At 42.0% G+C, this 17,044-nt stretch overlaps 2 protein-coding genes and 1 pseudogene across 2 annotated transcripts in view; 1 reads left to right on the top strand and 2 right to left on the bottom strand.

Moving 5' to 3' along the window:
* Nucleotides 1–880, bottom strand: part of LOC132229590 (5-hydroxytryptamine receptor 3C-like) — a 6,048-nt gene extending 5,168 nt beyond the window's left edge. The window contains exon 1 of the mRNA XM_059686156.1: nt 856–880. Within this exon, the coding sequence (XP_059542139.1) occupies nt 856–880 (25 nt within the window). The remainder of the gene's footprint in view (nt 1–855) is intronic.
* A 4,749-nt stretch (nt 881–5,629) lies between these two features.
* LOC132229589 (spindlin-2-like) lies at nt 5,630–6,553 on the bottom strand (annotated as a pseudogene).
* A 4,310-nt stretch (nt 6,554–10,863) lies between these two features.
* The window catches only part of ABCC5 (ATP binding cassette subfamily C member 5), an 87,665-nt gene continuing 81,484 nt past the window's right edge, over nt 10,864–17,044 (top strand). The window contains exons 1-2 of the mRNA XM_059687181.1: nt 10,864–11,011; nt 13,678–13,855. Of these exons, the coding sequence (XP_059543164.1) occupies nt 13,733–13,855 (123 nt within the window). The 5' untranslated portion in view covers nt 10,864–11,011; nt 13,678–13,732. The remainder of the gene's footprint in view (nt 11,012–13,677; nt 13,856–17,044) is intronic.

Below are 17,044 nucleotides of genomic sequence, written 5' to 3'. Positions count from 1 at the left end.
TGCTCAACCACTGAGCCACACTGGCCGGGCTTGTGTGATTCTTAAAGAGCCTCGAGAAGTAATTTCAAAATACCATTTCATGGTGATCAGAGGTCTCGTCAGATTTAGAATGTGCAAATATTTGGTTCATAGAGGAAAGCAGACATGGTATAGTTAAGTGGCCAGAATAATCAGTGGTTTAACCTGTTTTCTCTAGAATTATTTCTGTTAGGGAAGACTCCAGAGAGGGTAATCAGTGGCTTGGAGAACAAAGGGAGAGCAGTTGCGTCAATGAAGAAGCTTCAGACTGAGCCGGTATGCTGCAGTAAGATGGGTCTGAGACCAAATCCTGTTTCTGCTGGGATAATTTCACTTTCTCTCAGCCTCAGAGTCCTTATCTCTAAAATTTGGAGGATGCTCCAGCCGGCGTGGCTCAGTGGTTGACCGTCGACTTATGAACCAGGAAGTCACGGTTGCGGCTTGATCCTCAGTGTGGGGCATGCAGGAGGCAGCTGATCAATGACTCTCTCTCACCACTGATGTTTTCTTCTCTCTCTCCCTCCTCCTTCCTCTCTGAAATCAATAATTTTTAAAAAAGTAATTGTTAAAAGTAAGTAAATAAATACAAATAAATAAAATCGATGAAACCTATCTTGCAGGAGTTTTATGAGGTTAGAAATAATGTATGTATAGTGCCTTCCATCCTGAGCAATTAACAAATTGAAGCAGAAATAATGGCAGTAACAGTTGTTGCTGTTATCCTGGCTCATCTGAGATTGCTTGGGTCACTTCAGCCGGAATAGAATCTTCTGGACTTAAGCTGTCAGTTTGACAGAAGCCACCCTGTTCCTATGAGCCCTTTTCAGTCAGCCTCACTCAAGTAGGTACTGATAAGGTTCATCCCTCTGCTCTTCACAGCAGGCGTTCCCTTCCCTTTGTTATTTCACATTCAAATAAGTCTGAGAAATACTGAATTAAACAAGGCTAAATAGGTTTTGTGTGTGTGTGTGTGTGTGCTTTCGGTTTTTATTTTTTGGTTAATCCTCACCAGAGGATATTTTTTCCATTGATTTGTAAAAAATATATATTTTTACTGATTTCAGAGAGATAGAAACATCAATGATGAGAGAGAATCATTGATCGGCTGCCTCCTGCACGTCCCCAACTGGGGACTGAGCCCACAAGCCAGGCATGATCCCTTGACCAGAATTGAACCCAGGACCCTTCAATCATGGGCTGACGCTCTATCCACTGAACCAAACTGGCTAGGTCTAACTAAATAGGCTTTATTTCTCAGAGTGTTTATCTACAGTTTGTCATGTGAATTGAATACCATATACATAATTTTCCACTTAGTTGACTTTGAAAATTTCTGCTTCTCAGAATATCTTGCAGGACTAGCACTCCATTGATTATTTGGGGGAGGGAAATTGCATTAGTTAAATAGAATAAATCCAGAAGAAAATAAAATTACTACAATTTTGAAAAAATTGTCTTAAACTTACTACAGATAGAATATAGCATGCAAGTTGCATATGTATAAATAAATAACTAAAAAATAGATAAGTATTTTATTATTATTACTAGAGGCCTGATGCACAAAAATTCATGCAAGAGTAGGCCTTCCTTCCCCCCACTGCTGGCACTAGCTCCGCTCCGGCACCTGGGACTCCGGCTGCTTTGCTCTGGCCACCACTGCCAGGCACCCGGACCGGACCGGGGGCTGCTTCGTTCCAGCTGCTGCCGCCACCCACCCGAAATCCGGCTGCTTCTCTCTGGCCGCCGCTGCTACCCACCCGGTTCCCTGTGGTTCCCTGTTTGCCATGCTGCGATGGGAGCCTGCGGGCTGATGGGGAGGGACCGAGAGGTGGTCAATGCACCTCATAGCGACTGGTCGAGTGGTCATTCCGGTCGTTATGGTTGCTGGCCTTTTATTATATAGGATTATTTGTTAATCTCACCAAAGGATATTTTTTCATTGGTTTTTAGGGAGAGTGAAAGAGAAAGACGGAAACATCGATGTGAGAGAAACACACTGATGGGTTGTCTCCTGCATAAGCCCCAAGCAGAGCCCTGGCCAGGAAGGAGCCTGCTATCAAGGTACATGCCCTTGACTGGAATCAAACCCAGGACACTTTGGTCCACAGGCCGACGCTCTATCCACTGAGCCAAACCAGCTAGGGCTAGATAAGTATTTTTAAACCTGAAATTTTATTTGAGCTATAAAAATCTACAAGCAAAAAGAAAGTAAAGTATTAATTAAAAGCTGTTTCTGAATCCCTAGGCAGTATAAACTTAGCCTGACTCAAGGAGAAATATTTTCCCTTTTCTTTTCCTTTAGATCAACGGGCTGTCAGCTGCAGGCCACATATCATCCACCTAGATCTATATCTAATTTTAGGATAAGAGTTTTAAAAGATGCTTGGGTATTGTTACTTCTCAAATGTACTCAGTAATATTTTAGTAGCTGAAAAGTAACGGGAATTTTTCTCATTCGTGGTCTTCGAATCAATAAAGCATACAATTTTTGTTTTAAGAATACATATTATTTCAGCCTGGGACTCCATAAATGAACTATTTTGAATGAAAATTAAATGCAGCTTGCATAGGTTTTTAATTTTTCTGAACTGACATCCATGCCAAAAAGGTTATCACCAATGTAGACCAAAGTTGTTTATCTCTTCTTCTGATAAAAAGCCAGTATTTATAAAGCAAAACATTTGGGAAGTGCCTAGACCTGTTTTGGGCAGAAGGTTCCATCTTGGCTGGATTACTGCCTCCCTTAGTGTGATCCTATTGCATCCCATGTTGTGGCCTTACAGGTGTCCAGCCGTACTTTTCAATAATGGAGGAGAGTCCTCATGTGCCTGTTACCATTAGAGATGCTAGACATACTGTATCATTTTATTCATTTGGGTAAATAATCCTTAATTATCACTCTGGGAGGATTAAAATCCCAACACATGTCTATGGGCTGTGATGCTTGTTGTTTTAGCTGAGTAGATTTAGATGGCTTGCTCTGAGTGGAGGGAACAGCTAGGGTAAAAACATGGAAATTACAGTGTTGTCAGGACCTCAGATTTGAGTAGGAGAGTGGCAGGAAATGAAGCTGTGGTATTATGTGGGGCCAGATCACGGAAGGTCTTGTAGACCAAACTGAAGTTGGTTTAATGCCCAGTGTCCCAAACTTGCATAAGGTTCAGACCTATGTGAAGGGAAATAATTATCCTAAAGCCCTGATGTTTATTTAAATTTATATTATAATATTACTCGAATATGTACTTTCATGAATCCATATATAAAGTCCTTCTACTTACAGCTCTTATGCTTTTATAAAGTTAACTTTAATGTACAAATTATGTACATACAAGACTACAGAATCAACACAACACTAATTTAATGTGGTGGATAATATTGTTTTGTTAAAATTAGATAATTTCTATAAATCATTTTCTTCTTTTTAATAAGTAACTAAGTCTTGAACACCTCCATTATATTTGGGGCCAATTTGATAGTGCATCTCAATATAAGTACTTCAAAAATTTTTTAAAGCAATACTTTATTTTATTCTAACTATCAACTTTACTGCTAATGAGCTTGGAAAGTTATTATTACAAAGATGGTAAGTGTGTAATACTTTCCTTCATAAAATGAATGTGTGATGTGACTTGTAATGTAACTATACTACTGTGTAATACACGAACACCCAGCTAATCCCACTGCAGCTCTCTACTAATACTGTGAAACCTTTGTGTGCAAAACATGATATGATGTTTCCTAGCTGGTTTGGCTCAGTGGATAGGGTGTCAGCCTGCGGACTGAAGGGTCCCAGGTTCCATTCCAGACAGGAGCACATGCCTGGGTTGCAGGCTTAATCCCCACCAGGGGACATGCAGGAGACAGCCAATCAATGATTCTCTCTCATCATTGGTGTATCTCTCTCTTCCTCTCTCCCGTCCTCTCTGAAATCAATAAAAATATTTTTAAAAACCCACACACGGTATGATGTCATTTGGCCTTTATTTGGCATTGTTTACATCGTAAATACTCTTCTAATTTTCCTGAGACCATTGAAAAGATACCTTATTCTGTCACACTATACTGTTTCCATGATGTCAAATTGTCGAGTATGACTCCCTCCACGTTCTGTGTGGAGTAGGGTTCGGTATCTGAAAGAGGAGCCGCACAACAAATGAGAGAAAAAGACACGAGATAATTTTGCAATATTGGGGGACCAGGCGGGCAAGTCCCGAAGGACTTCCACCTAAGCTCAGGCCGCTCGGATCTTTTATTGAGGTCGGGGTAGCCTTAGGGTAAGGAGGTTTGTTTGGGGTAGCCCTAGGGTGAGGAGGTTTGTCTGGGGTAGCCCTAGGGTAAGGAGGTTTGTCTGGGGTAGCCCTAGGGTAAGGAGGTTTGTTTGGGGTAGCCCTAGGGTAAGGAGGTTTGTTTGGGGTAGCTCTAGGGTAAGGAGGTTTCAATGACACACAGATTAGGTCATAACATCGCCCTTAGGCAATTTACATGATTAAAGGTAGGGAGGTTGCTTCAGCTATCATTATCTAGATTAACTGGGTAGTACCTAGATTAACTGGGTGGTGCACAGCCCTGACCTTTGCTAGGGCTTTCAAATGTTACTAGCTTTTGGGGGTCTCTGTCTATACTCAGCTAGTGAAGACAGTAAATGGTTTCCGGCATCAAATAAAAGATTTAATTAATTATTTTTTTAAAGCCTTATTCCATGAAAATGACTTTCATGGCAAAATTGATCTTCAAAAGAGACATTCTGTCTTTATAACTGGCAGAAGAATTCAATGTGAGTACCACAGCAGATGTGGGGTGATGGTTACCACTGGACATTAATTAGCTTCTGACAAGCTGGCTAGAGGAGGGTGTCAGAAGGTTATTGTAGTAGAGTGCTTCTCATGCCAATGGACATAGCACCGTCCATCCGGTTCTGCAACCAGAAACCTATGCGTTTCCCTTGACACCTCTCTTTCTCAGCCATTACATCTGATTCATCAACAAGGTCTGTGATTTTATTTCTTAAATTGCTCTCAAGTCCACTTTTCTCCCTCTTTTCCACCACAATCCTAGTCCAAGCCTGCACCCTCTTTTCTGGACAACAATCACTTCTAGCTAGACTCTTCTCTTCCATTCTAGCTGCCTTATTCTTTCTCCAGTCTCCCAGTGTCTCCCAAACTTGCATAAGGTTCATATCAACTTGAAGTGAAATAATTATCCGAATGCAAATTTGATTTCTGAATACTTAACTAAGCATTCACCTTTAAAAAAAAATTCTGTTAAATTGCACGTATCTCCATTGAGAGGAGAAATGTTTGTTTCTGTTATATTAAAACTTTCTCTACGATACTAGCTGAACTTTACTCAGCTTGAATTTACAGCTGTACCTTTCTTCCATGCCCCACCCACCAAACACACCCAATCTGTTCAACATGATAAAGTCCTTACACACAACATGTCATGTTCACATACATTTGTTTTTGTTTTGTTTTGTTTTGTTTTCAAAATAAAACAACAGTTATGCTGGCAAGGGTGTTGAAATAAAGGGGACCCTTATGTTCCCAAAGCAACATTATTTTTCATGTCTACAAAGTATACATTTATTTTCACAAATGTGGCAAATTGTACCCTAACAGGACTTTGTCACCAAATCATCGACATAGATATGGAAATCATCATTGAACTTGATGAAATACACAGAGGGTTTGGCTCCACTTGGTGAATGGTCATGCCAATCCGTTTGGAGCCATCTTCTTTGGTATATTCCACATACTTGCCTATCAGGCCATCTAGGGCTCCTCCTGGCTCTGACTCTGCTGGAGGAGACTCACTGGCATGATACGGAGGTCTCCTTTTTCATACTCATCTGAAAGCTGACACAAGACAGGTGCATGTACAAGACAGGAGCCTTATCACTGGTGATATAAAACCAGGCTTTCATTATTGGTGCTTGGGCTAAGACCACCCCTCTCTATTCACCCTTAGAACCATGCTTGTCCTCAACCATATGTTCCACAGCTTTACCAATTATGGTATTTGCAAGGTTTGCATCACTGAGTTGAGATGATGCCACCCTGTCAGAAAGAATTTTAGGAGACAAAACTCTCTTTCATCTTTGTGAAGTTCCAGTCTATAGACACAGTCAATTCTATCATATTTTGTGAGATAAAGAGAGGAATTTATAGGCACCTGATCCAGAATGGCTCCTTTCCACTGGGTGAGGTGATAGGTTCATTGCCTTCCTTCCATCTGTGCGAAATTCTGTAGCCCATGATGTGCCTGTGGGGCTGGGATGAAGGTCTGCCCCTATGTTTCTTTTGGAAGTTTTTTGTTGTTGTTTTTTAAATCGTGTTTGCAGACCCAGTGGCCCATCCTGCTGGTGACCTGGGTTGTTTCTCTTTGGCTACCTGTAGGTTGGGGGTCTTTATGCCTCTGTGACTTATTTGTGGTCCTGCCTTCTTTTTTGATATTAAAAGTTTTAAATTATGAAATACTTAAAGGCTATCCAAAACATAGCAAATGATATTTGAAGCACTTATATACCCACCTCCATGCTTTGTTAAATTTTAATATTTATAAGTCATTTTAAAAAGAAATAAAATATTACAGAAACAGGTGATGTCCTTGTATGTCCCTCTTTTATCTTAGGCTCCTCCCTCCAATGGTAGAGTTAACTATCTATACATTGAAAGTGTTGTTTATCATGCCCAATACATGTTCATATCCTTAAACAATGTATCACATGTTTATAAAATTAATACAAATGGAGTCACACAATTTGAGTCTTTTTGTAATTTAGTTTTACTCAACATTGTTCTTGAGATTCATTCATATCTATATATATAAAAGCCCAGTGACCAGAATGGCAGAACAACCAGAATGACCGGTGGCTATGATGTGCACTATGGCAGCCAACCAGCCTGATCCAGTCCCTGTCGGCCCCCAGGACCCCGATCAGGGATGGGGCTGGCTGACCAACTGCCTGTGGCACCTCCCTGCCCTGCCGGCCTGCTCGATGGGCCCCCATCGGGGCAGGCTGGATGGACCCCACCATGCACAAATTCATGCACCAGGCCTCTAGTTGATACATAATAGACCTTGTTCTTTGACTGCTATATAATGTCCCATTGTACAAATACCATAACTAGTTATCTATTCCTTTCTATTATAAGAAATTTATATTCTTTCTACTATTACAGACCATGCACAATGAAAGTATCTCCTTGTGCAGATGTGTGAGAGACCCTTTGGGTCACCTTTTCTCAGCTAATTGCATTAAGCCCTAATGTCCTAAGGTATTCATTGTTTGTAATGAATTCACTTCTCCCCTGGGCATCTAGAATGATACTAGCTATATGCTATCCTTGGGAGAAATAAGAAAATAGTCACTCAAATAATTTTGTGTAGGGTTTAATTCATTTGCAGAAGCTCCTGCTGATAAAGGTTAGTCTAGAGCCATGGTCTGCGAACCGCGGCTCGCGAGCCACATGAGGCTCTTTGGCCCCTTGAGTGTGGCTCTTCCACAAAATACCACGTGCAGGCGCGCGCCGACAGTGCGATTGAAACTTCATGGCCCATGTGCAGAAGTCGGTATTTTGTGGAAGAGCTGGTATTTTGTGGAAGAGTCGGTATTTTGTGGAAGAGCTGGTATTTTGTGGAAGAGCCACACTCAAGGGGCCAAAGAGCTGCATTTGGCTTGCGAGCCACAGTTTGCCGAGCCGCGGTTTGCCAACCACTGGTCCAGAGCATATATGCAAAAGTGGAATTGCTGGATTTAAGAATGGGCATTAAAAACCATTAGCTTTTACCAAAATCTCTTCTTGTCTTCTGTCATGTTAATAGAGTTGTAGATGGCTCATAACTGCTCTGCTGAGCATTGCATTTCCCAGTTTTTTCTCAGATGTGACCATCTGACTAAATTGTCACCAATAGAATGTGATTAGAAATGAAGTATGCAGCTTCCTGGCTGGTGCCTGAAGACCAGCTCACACCTCCACACTCCCTTTTTCCCTCCTCCCACCTGGGTGGCTGGTGGTAGCAATGAGCGGAGCAACGTAGGAAGCCAAATGTTGAACCTGGGAGAACCACGTTCACCTTGGGTCTCTGACAAACTGCAAGAAGCAGAATTGCACTGCTGATCTGGTACCCTCACCTAGAAATGAACTCCTAGCACGAGAGACATAAACTTCTTGAGTTCAAGCCACTGAATGTTAGGGATCTACTTGAGGTCTAACAATACATCCCACTTCTAACCCACTAAGTTTGCCAAATTGTTCCTTAATGTGGTTCTATCTACGGATCCGCACTCTACCAGCAATGTGTGAAATGTCCTGTCTCTCCAGATCCTTGACAACACTTGGTGGTGTCAGATTTTTGGTTTCCCAGTCAGATGGGCATAAAATGGCATCTCAGCACTATTTTAATTTCCATTTCCCTGATTATTAGTGAGATTGGGTGTCTTTTCAAACATATTTGAATGGCTGTTCTTGTTTCCCTTTTACATCATTTCCCTGTTTTCCTATTGGGTTATTTGACACTTCTTACTGATCCGTAGAAATTATTTGTATATTGTACATTTAAGAACGTTGTCAGTTATAACTTGTGCTTTGTCTTCATGTATGGCATCTTGTACAGAAGGTTAAATTTTAATACAGTAAAAATTTATCAATCTTTCCTTTCTTATTTGTTTTTGTATCTTAAGACGTTCTTCTCTACTCAAGTTCACATAGATAGTTCACCTTTTCTTCTAAATGTGTTAAAGTTTTTGCCGGGAGCCGGTCCATCCTTGCTGTTTCAAGGGACCTGGCATATATGGCATACGGTTCTTAATATGTTTGCTCACCTTCTTGGCGCTGTGTTTTAACCAAGGTCACCTCTCCGAGAAAGGTTGAATTCCCAGGTAGGGATTTTCCCCTGAAGTTAGGGAGGGAATAAAACCCCTCAACTAAGTGCCAGGCGGGTAATTAATCCCTTTAACTACGAACAATCATGCTTAATCTACATAATCTTTACTCCCTGGAATGGAGATAAGAAACGCCCTAACCTTTGTAATAGAGATTGATAGGATTGAATCAACTGGTATAAATACAGATGTAACAAGACAGAAAGAGACAGAACTCATGAGACAGAATTCAGAAGACAGAACCTACACGGAGCCTGGAGACAGAAGAACTTCGCTGGAGAGAACATGGCAAAAGATCCTGGACTGAACCTGACTATAGAACATGGCAAGAGAACCTGACTAGAAACTGGTGACTGGACCTGGCTGGAGAACCTGGACAGAACCTGGCTGGAGATCCTAAGTAGAACCTCTCTGGAGATGCTAACCAGAACTTCGCTGGAGATCCTGGCTAGAGATCCTGGCTAGGCTGCTGGTCAACTGAATGCTGTCTCTGTTTAATTCCTTCTTCGCCAGCTCTGTCCACAACTTTGGGGACCCCTGGACCCGCTGGGGTTGGACCCCAGCAAGTTTTCTTGTTCACAGTTTAGGTCTTTGATCTACCTGAAATAGATTTTTCTGTGTGGTATGTATGAAGCAGTAATCACTGAGTATTTTAAAAATACGGATAACTATTATCCCAGCACTGTTTATGGAATCTTCTTTCTCTCCCTACTGATTTGTAATGGTTTTGTTTGTTTTTTCCTGTTACAGATCAAGTTTACATATATGCATTAATCTGCTTCTAGGCTCTTCATTCTATTATACTTGTCTATCAATCCATCTTTGCCTAAACACACTGTATTAATTACTTTAGCTTTATGACACCTTAATGTCTTCAAGTCACTTTACCTTCATGTATTTTATATATAAACTGCGACCTCCCCTTCACAGGTCTACGCTCAACCACTGAGTCCCGCATGCCCGAGGGGCTTCATTTTTTTAAAAAAATTTAAATCTCTTAAGTGGATCATCTTAGTACCTACACACAAGGTTGTTATGGAGAGTAAAAGAAAGAAGAATCACATGTAAAGCACCAGATAGAGTAGGTAGGCACTCAAGAGTAGTTATGTTATGATCCTGTTGAAGGTACAGATGAAACAGAGATAAAGTGATCGATCTTTTTGGGAACCTGATTCATGTATAAAAAGAAGGGGATGAGTTGGCAGACTGTGCCTATGGCTCTTGCCACTCTAAAAAACGGTGATCCTGCCCTAGCCGGCTTGGCTCAGTGAGTAGAGCGTTGGCCTGCGGACTAAAGGGTCCCGGGTTTGATTCTGGCCAACGGCAAGTGCCTGGGTTGCGCTTGCGGGCTTGATCCCCAGTGTGGGGCAAGCCAGGAGGCAGCCAATCAATGATTCTCTCTCATCATTGATGTTTCTATCTCTCTCCCTCTCCCTTCCTCTCTGAAATCAATAAAAATATATATTTAAAAAATAAAACAAAAACGGTGGTCCTGGCATTTTATTATCTAGAAACAGGCAGCACACACTACGCGTTGGGCAGTGGGATAAAAAAAAGAAAGGCGATATCAGAATGCAGGGTGGATTCCCGAACCAGCACTCGTAAAATGCCAAGTGCCGGGCAGATAAGGTTTGAGACTGGCTGGCGACCAGAGCATAGAAACTGCGGTGACCTTCACGGTGTTGCTGGTGCACACACGACCGCACACCGGCCGGATCACCTGCCTGCAAACCCTGGGCTGCCGGACCCCACGGGGCTCCCGTCCACCCTCCCTGCCGGCCGCGAGGGCACGCGGCTTCAGGGAGGACTGCAGACCGGGTCGCAGGAGAACGGCGAGCGATGGTGCAGCGCTAGGAGCGCGGTGGAAAAGCACCCGCACCTCCCCCAGGGCGACTGCAGTGCTTCTGGGAAAGAGAGTCCTTCGCCGCGTGCCCAGCCCGGAGCTCCTGGCAGGGGGACTACAATTCCCTTCAGTCTTGGGGATTCTTTGTGCAGCACGCCTGCGCAGTCTGGCGGCCAATGCCGCTATAAAGGCTTGTTTTGCCCCGGAGCTGATGCTCGGGAGCGTGGTCGAGTGGCCGGCGCGGCGGTCTGGGACCTGGGGCACAGGTAAGTAGCGGCCGCCGCCGCCCCCTTCCTTCTCCCTCGGTTGTCACTTGGATCCCTCCCCTGTGTTTCCTCCGGGGCCGGTGGGCTGTGATCGGGATACGAGCAGTTCGGGAGAAGCCAGACACCTGAGAAACGGGGCCTGGCCTTCCTCAGGTCTCCCGCCGCCCCCTCCTTGGGACGCGACCCCTCGGGGCACGTGGTGAGGTGCAGGCCTGGGAAGGCGTGTAGGGAGGGATGAGTGGTCAAGAGTGCTGGCTACACTCCCGGATGCGGCCACCAGGGGGTGCTGCGCCCGCAGCCCGTGGGTGTGGGTCGCTATCGGCTCGCCAGGCCCCTACTGGACACGGGAACGCCCTAGGGTCCAGGGCATCCCAGGCGAAGCTGGCCAGAGAGGAGCCCCCATCCTCAAGTTGTGAGGAGGACGGCCTGGGACACCCCGGCTCAAGCCACACACCGGACACTCTGAGCTGCCAGCGACCTGAGAAGCCATCCTCTCCGGGTTTTGGTGTTTTTTGTTTGTTTTGTTTTTGTTTTTGCAAATGGGCAAATGAGGTTCGTGACTTAAGCACGCACAGCAAACCCTGGGCAGAGCCCAGAATGGAACCCAGATCTCTTGACTTTCATCAGTGCCCTTTCCACTTCTTACCACACAGAGCTGCACGATGCTTTGTATTTATCACACAGGGCCCTTTTGGTTTCTGCACAGACGTGGGGAGGCAGGAGGCACGGGAATGGTTGGCAAAGTTTCAGGTTTTGATGGAGGAGATAGACCGTTATACTGGGGTCCAGAAGTAAAAGGTGCAGAAGGTTGGCAACACAACAAGTGGATTGGAAGAGGGTGGTACATAGGAATCCTCCTTGTAGCCTCAGGTCGGGTTCTCTTATGCAGTTTCAGGGCCTGGAACCAGTTTTCCTGAGATGTTGGAAACCTAAGTTATGAAGGCAATTTGGAAACCCCAGTCTGGCTAATTGAAGTTCTTAATCCTGTGCAACCCCCATCCCCCAGGCAGTGTCATCTGTTTCACTGTATACTTGTATCACTGGAAGGAGAGTCTTGATACAAAAGCAAGAGTGTTAGAGGTGTTGAATGAATTGAAATAAAGCGATTGAAAGAAACTTTGGTTATTGTGAGTTCTTGTACAACTGAGGTGATCTTCATGTTCCTCTTGACATGGCATTTGATCACATAAATGAATTCCTTTGGCCTCTTCCCTCCTCTCCTCCTGCCTTTTTTTTAAAGTAGGACTAATCTTTTCAGCTTCCAGAAATTAGCTCGGCTCCGGAACCTTTGGAGGGGAAGGTTGGACTTTTGTGACCCTGGTAACAAGAAGGATTTACTATTATCTGCATCCAGACACTGGGGACGCTGGCAGGTGCCAGGTCTGTTTATAGTTTAGGCTTAATGAGGTCTCAGTGACGTGAGTGCTTATCGTGCAGTTTGTCATTGGACAAGGTGACTTTTTTTTTTTTTTGAGATAAGGAAATAAGTAGTATCAACTCTGAGTACTCACATCAGACCTCTGAAAGGCAAGAAGTCAAGCTTCTTTTTTTGTGCAGGAAGCACTTACCTATGGAGGAAATTTAGTCCTTCTTGTTTAGAGGATTAGTAAGTATTCTTTTTTCTGATACCTTAAAAAATGAATTGTAGCTGTCAGAATTTGGTCTACAGAGTAGTACTTTTAAGTTGCAGTGTTTGCTAGCAGGAGTTGATGGAATTTAAAAGGCAACATGGATACACTTCTTTAATTTCTAGTGAGGCTGGTATGAATGGGCTTTTCTCAGCTTGTATCTGGGAAGGTTTGAACCATCATAGGGTGGGGGAAATGTTTCAGAGAGTTGTGTATGTGTTTAATTTTTTGAAAAGTAACGGAAGTTGATAACTGGTTATTGACTAGAATTAGGACAGTTTCAGGTCATACTAGGTAAGCCTTCACAGGGCAGGGTGGTCAGTTTGCTTTGGTTATTGTTTTTTAGTAACAGCTTTGTTGAGATGTACTATCATTTATAGACCATGCATGGAAATGCAGCCTTTTGAAGTGTTTTGTTAGTATAGTCACAGAATTGTGCATCACTGCTATCTGATTTAGAACACTTTCATGTCCCCAGGGGCATTTGTTTTTAAAGTGAAGGCATAATATTGTTTTGTATGTTAGCTATGTAACTCCATAGTACTTTAATATCAGCTTCTTCACTATCTAATTATAAAAATTCAAAGATGGGATAGATCATTGGTAGAATAAGTGTTTTGTAAGTTTTCATTTAGTAAAACTTAGTAGGAGGAATAATGTCCATTTTTAAATTGCGAAGTTTATAATCCTTAGGACAAACTTAACTTGTTTCCAGAAAGTCTTTTCTTTTTTAAAAGACCTATAAATACTCGGGTTTGAACCTAGGTGAAGAAGTTGGGTGCCTCTTTACCAGTGTGTCTATTTTTCTTATCTTTTTTGTTTTCCTTAGCAGTGGGAGGACATATTCTTGATCCTATTACATTGATTTTTTTTTTCTCTTGAAAATAGGAAGTACTTGAAAAATATTTTAAATATTTTTTATAGATATAAGGGTAGAAAATCTCAGTGCTTTTGCCCCTTTCCCTATTTTAAAACATTTTTGCATATTATTAAGCACAATTTAGGAAATATCTGTTCTTGGTGAATTTTTAATTTCAGAAATTCTCAAGTGGAACCAGGAGTCTGTGCGCCCTGGCGTCTCCAGTCAGAGAAGATGAAGGACATCGACATAGGAAAAGAGTATATCATCCCCAGTCCTGGTTATAGAAACGTGCGAGAGAGAGCCAGCACTTCCAGACAAGACAGAGAGGACTCCAAATACAAGAGAACGGGGCTGGTCAGTATGTCCTTTCTGAGTTCCTTTTCTTAGCTGCTTGTTGTACTAGACCACACCTTCTTTTTTTTCATGTAATGCATAGTTTAAAAGAAGTTTCTTTTTCTTTATTGGCTTTAGATCACTGTCAAGAATTTATGGGGAGCATTTGAGATCTTGTTCCCTGGCATGTCAGTTTGGCACAGATATACTCATTTAAAAAAGAATTTATGGTTACTTACGAAAGAGGAGAGGTTGGCTCTCCGCCTTCCACCTATTTCTCCTCTCTGCCACTTATGCTCACCTTTGGTGCCTTTCTGCAAAGGCTTTGCTTAAGAGAAGACAACTTATGGGAGGGGAGGGGGAATGGAGCAGAGGAAATCTGATCCATTAAGCTTCTTTCATGGGCTTAAAATTATTTTCTTCCCCTCTGCTCCTGTCGTCTGTGTTTAAAATGACTCCTTTGGAGAGACTCATTCAGAATTTAGACAGTACTTGGGACAATTCTAGATTGTTGTAGGATAATTAGTAAGCTTTTCAAGTAAATCCATGTAATAACCTCGTTTCTCCTAAGGGAAATAATGAATATACATTTTAAACAGAAGAAAATGTCTTTTTTTCTAAGAAAAGAGATTATGCCTTTTCGTGACTTGCAAAACTAACGAAAAGGGGATGTGGAGATAACTGGGTTTAAGAAGTCATGTAATTGTGTTCGTGTATTTGTTTTGTGAAAACTTGAGAAAGATGTGGGCTTTGCAGCTGACACTGGAGTTTCATTAGCCTAACATTAGCTGTCCCTTTTTAGCTGTCTTGTTAATTAAAATTTTCTCACTAATGGGTGTTTTCTGTCCCCGCCATAATCTATACAATACTTTCCCACTCAAGCTTAACTTTGGAGAAGCAGAGATTCAGTGTAATCAGTGTCAAATCCTTAAGGTGTCAGCTTTATAACTTTTTTGTGTCCTTTTGTGTAGACCTTGTTAAACATTTTTTAATATCTTCTGAATTTTTGACACTGCTAGTATAGCACTTAAATCTAGAAGTCACAAAGGTAACATTGGAGCAGGGCTTGAAGGATGATTGGTTGGTGATGCTATCAAGCTACTTATATCATCTGTGCCTTAATGGTTTATGAATAAAATAGCATTGACAGGCCCTGGCCAGTGTGGCTCAGTTGGTTGGGTATGTATGGAAAGGTTGCCAGTTCAATTCCGGGTCAAGGCACATGCCTGAGTTGTGGGCTTGATCCCTGGTAAGGGATGTGCCGATTGATGTTTCGCTCTCACATCGATGTTTCTCTCTCTCTCTTCCTTTCTAAAAATCAGTTTTAAAAAATCTTTGTAAAAAATGTGTTAAAATAGCATTGATGGTAGAATTGAACTTGTGGGATCATTGAAGATTACATGAGATAATACATATAAAATGCTTAGAATGGTGCCTGCCACATAACCTGCGCTCAATAGATGTTAGCTCTTAGAACTAGTTGTCTCGATTGTAGGATGTGTAAGGGAAATTCTGCATGTCATGCTTTCCTACGGGTATTGGGGAGCTATTAGATGTCATTGAGGAGGGTTTTTTCATCTTTCAACTTTTTATTTTGAGATAACTGTAGAGACACATGCTGTTGTAAAAAATAATGTAGAGAGATCCATATGCACTTTATCCAGCTTCCCCCAATGGTAACTTCTTGAGTAACTATAGTAGAATATCACAATAGGAGATTGATTGACATTAATACAGTCCATCCACCTGATTAAGACTTCACCAACTTTACATGCACTCATTTACGTATGTGTACGTATTCTGTGCAGTTTTTTCACATGTATAGATTTGTTTGAACCTCTACCACAGTCAAAATATAAATCACCTCCATCCCATGCTACCCTTTTATAACCACAGCCATCTCCCTATCCTCTCCCCTAAGCTCTGGCAACCATGATTCTGTTCTCCATCTCTATTTGTCATTTTAAGCATTGTATATAAATGGAATCTATACTATGGAATCTTAGAGATTGGCTTTTTTCATTCAGCATTAGTCCCATAACATCCATCTAATTTGTTGTGTTTCAATATTTCTTCCCTTTTAATTGTGAGCAGTATTCCATGTTATAGATAAACCATAGTTTGTTTAACCATTTACCTGTTGAAGGACATTAGAATTGCTTCTAATTTTTCACTATTACAAATATAGCTGCTTTGAATATTTGTGTGTAGGATTTTGTGTGGATAAGCTTCATTTCTCTGGAATGCCCATGAATGCAATTGCTGGGTCATATGATAAGTACATGTTTAGTTTCGTAAGAAACATCAATACCCTTTTTCATAGTAGCTGTACAATTTTACATTCCCACCAATAATGTATGCATGCAGTTTCTCTGCATTCCTGCCAATATTTGGTGTTATCATTATCTTTATTTTTTTGAATTTACATTGGTTAATAAAATTATATGGGCACAATTCTACAATACATCATTTGCACATTGCATTGTGTACTTACCATCCAGGGTCTACTCTTTCTGTCACCATTTATCCCATTTACCTTCTTCCAGCTGACCATACTCTCCCCCATAATCTTTATTTTAGCCATTCTGATAGGTATGTCTGCTATCTCACTGTAGTCTTAATAAGTGACCTAATGACTAATGAGGTTGAGCTGATAAGGAATTTTTAAGACTTGATTTTATCTTAGGAAGATTAGTTTTGAGGCAGTTAAGGAAAAAATAGCTGTACAAAGAGAGGGAGAAAATACAGGGAGCAGCCGGGAGGCTCTTGTGCTAGCCCACGTGAGAGAGGCCCCAGGTGTGTCTTCAGCGTAATAATGAGGTGGAGGAGATGGGAGAAATTTAGGGGCATCTCTGGAAGGGAAGGGGCACCTTGGGGTGCCTAGGATTGCTGGTAAGAATGAGTTTGCTTTTAAGCATGTTGAGTTTGAAGTGCATCCAGGTAAAATGATCAGTAGATGGATAGAGCAGGGCAAGAAGAAGAACAGGAAACAAATTTAGTCATTAGTGTGTCCATGTAGATCAGGGGTGGGGAACCTTTTCTCTGCCAAGGGCTATTTGGATATTTATAACATTCATGGGCCATATAAAATTATCAACTTAAAAATTAGCCTACTGCTCAGCCAGTGTAGCTCAGTGGTTGAACCAGGGAGTCATGGTTTGATTCCCATCAGAGCACATGCCCAGGTTGCAGGCTCAACCCCCAGTGGGG

Source organism: Myotis daubentonii, chromosome 3, assembly GCF_963259705.1.
Source record: "Myotis daubentonii chromosome 3, mMyoDau2.1, whole genome shotgun sequence".
NCBI classification, from domain to species: domain Eukaryota; kingdom Metazoa; phylum Chordata; class Mammalia; order Chiroptera; family Vespertilionidae; genus Myotis; species Myotis daubentonii.
The sequence above is the reverse complement of the archived record's forward strand: the minus strand, read 5'-3'. Positions and strand labels throughout refer to the sequence as shown.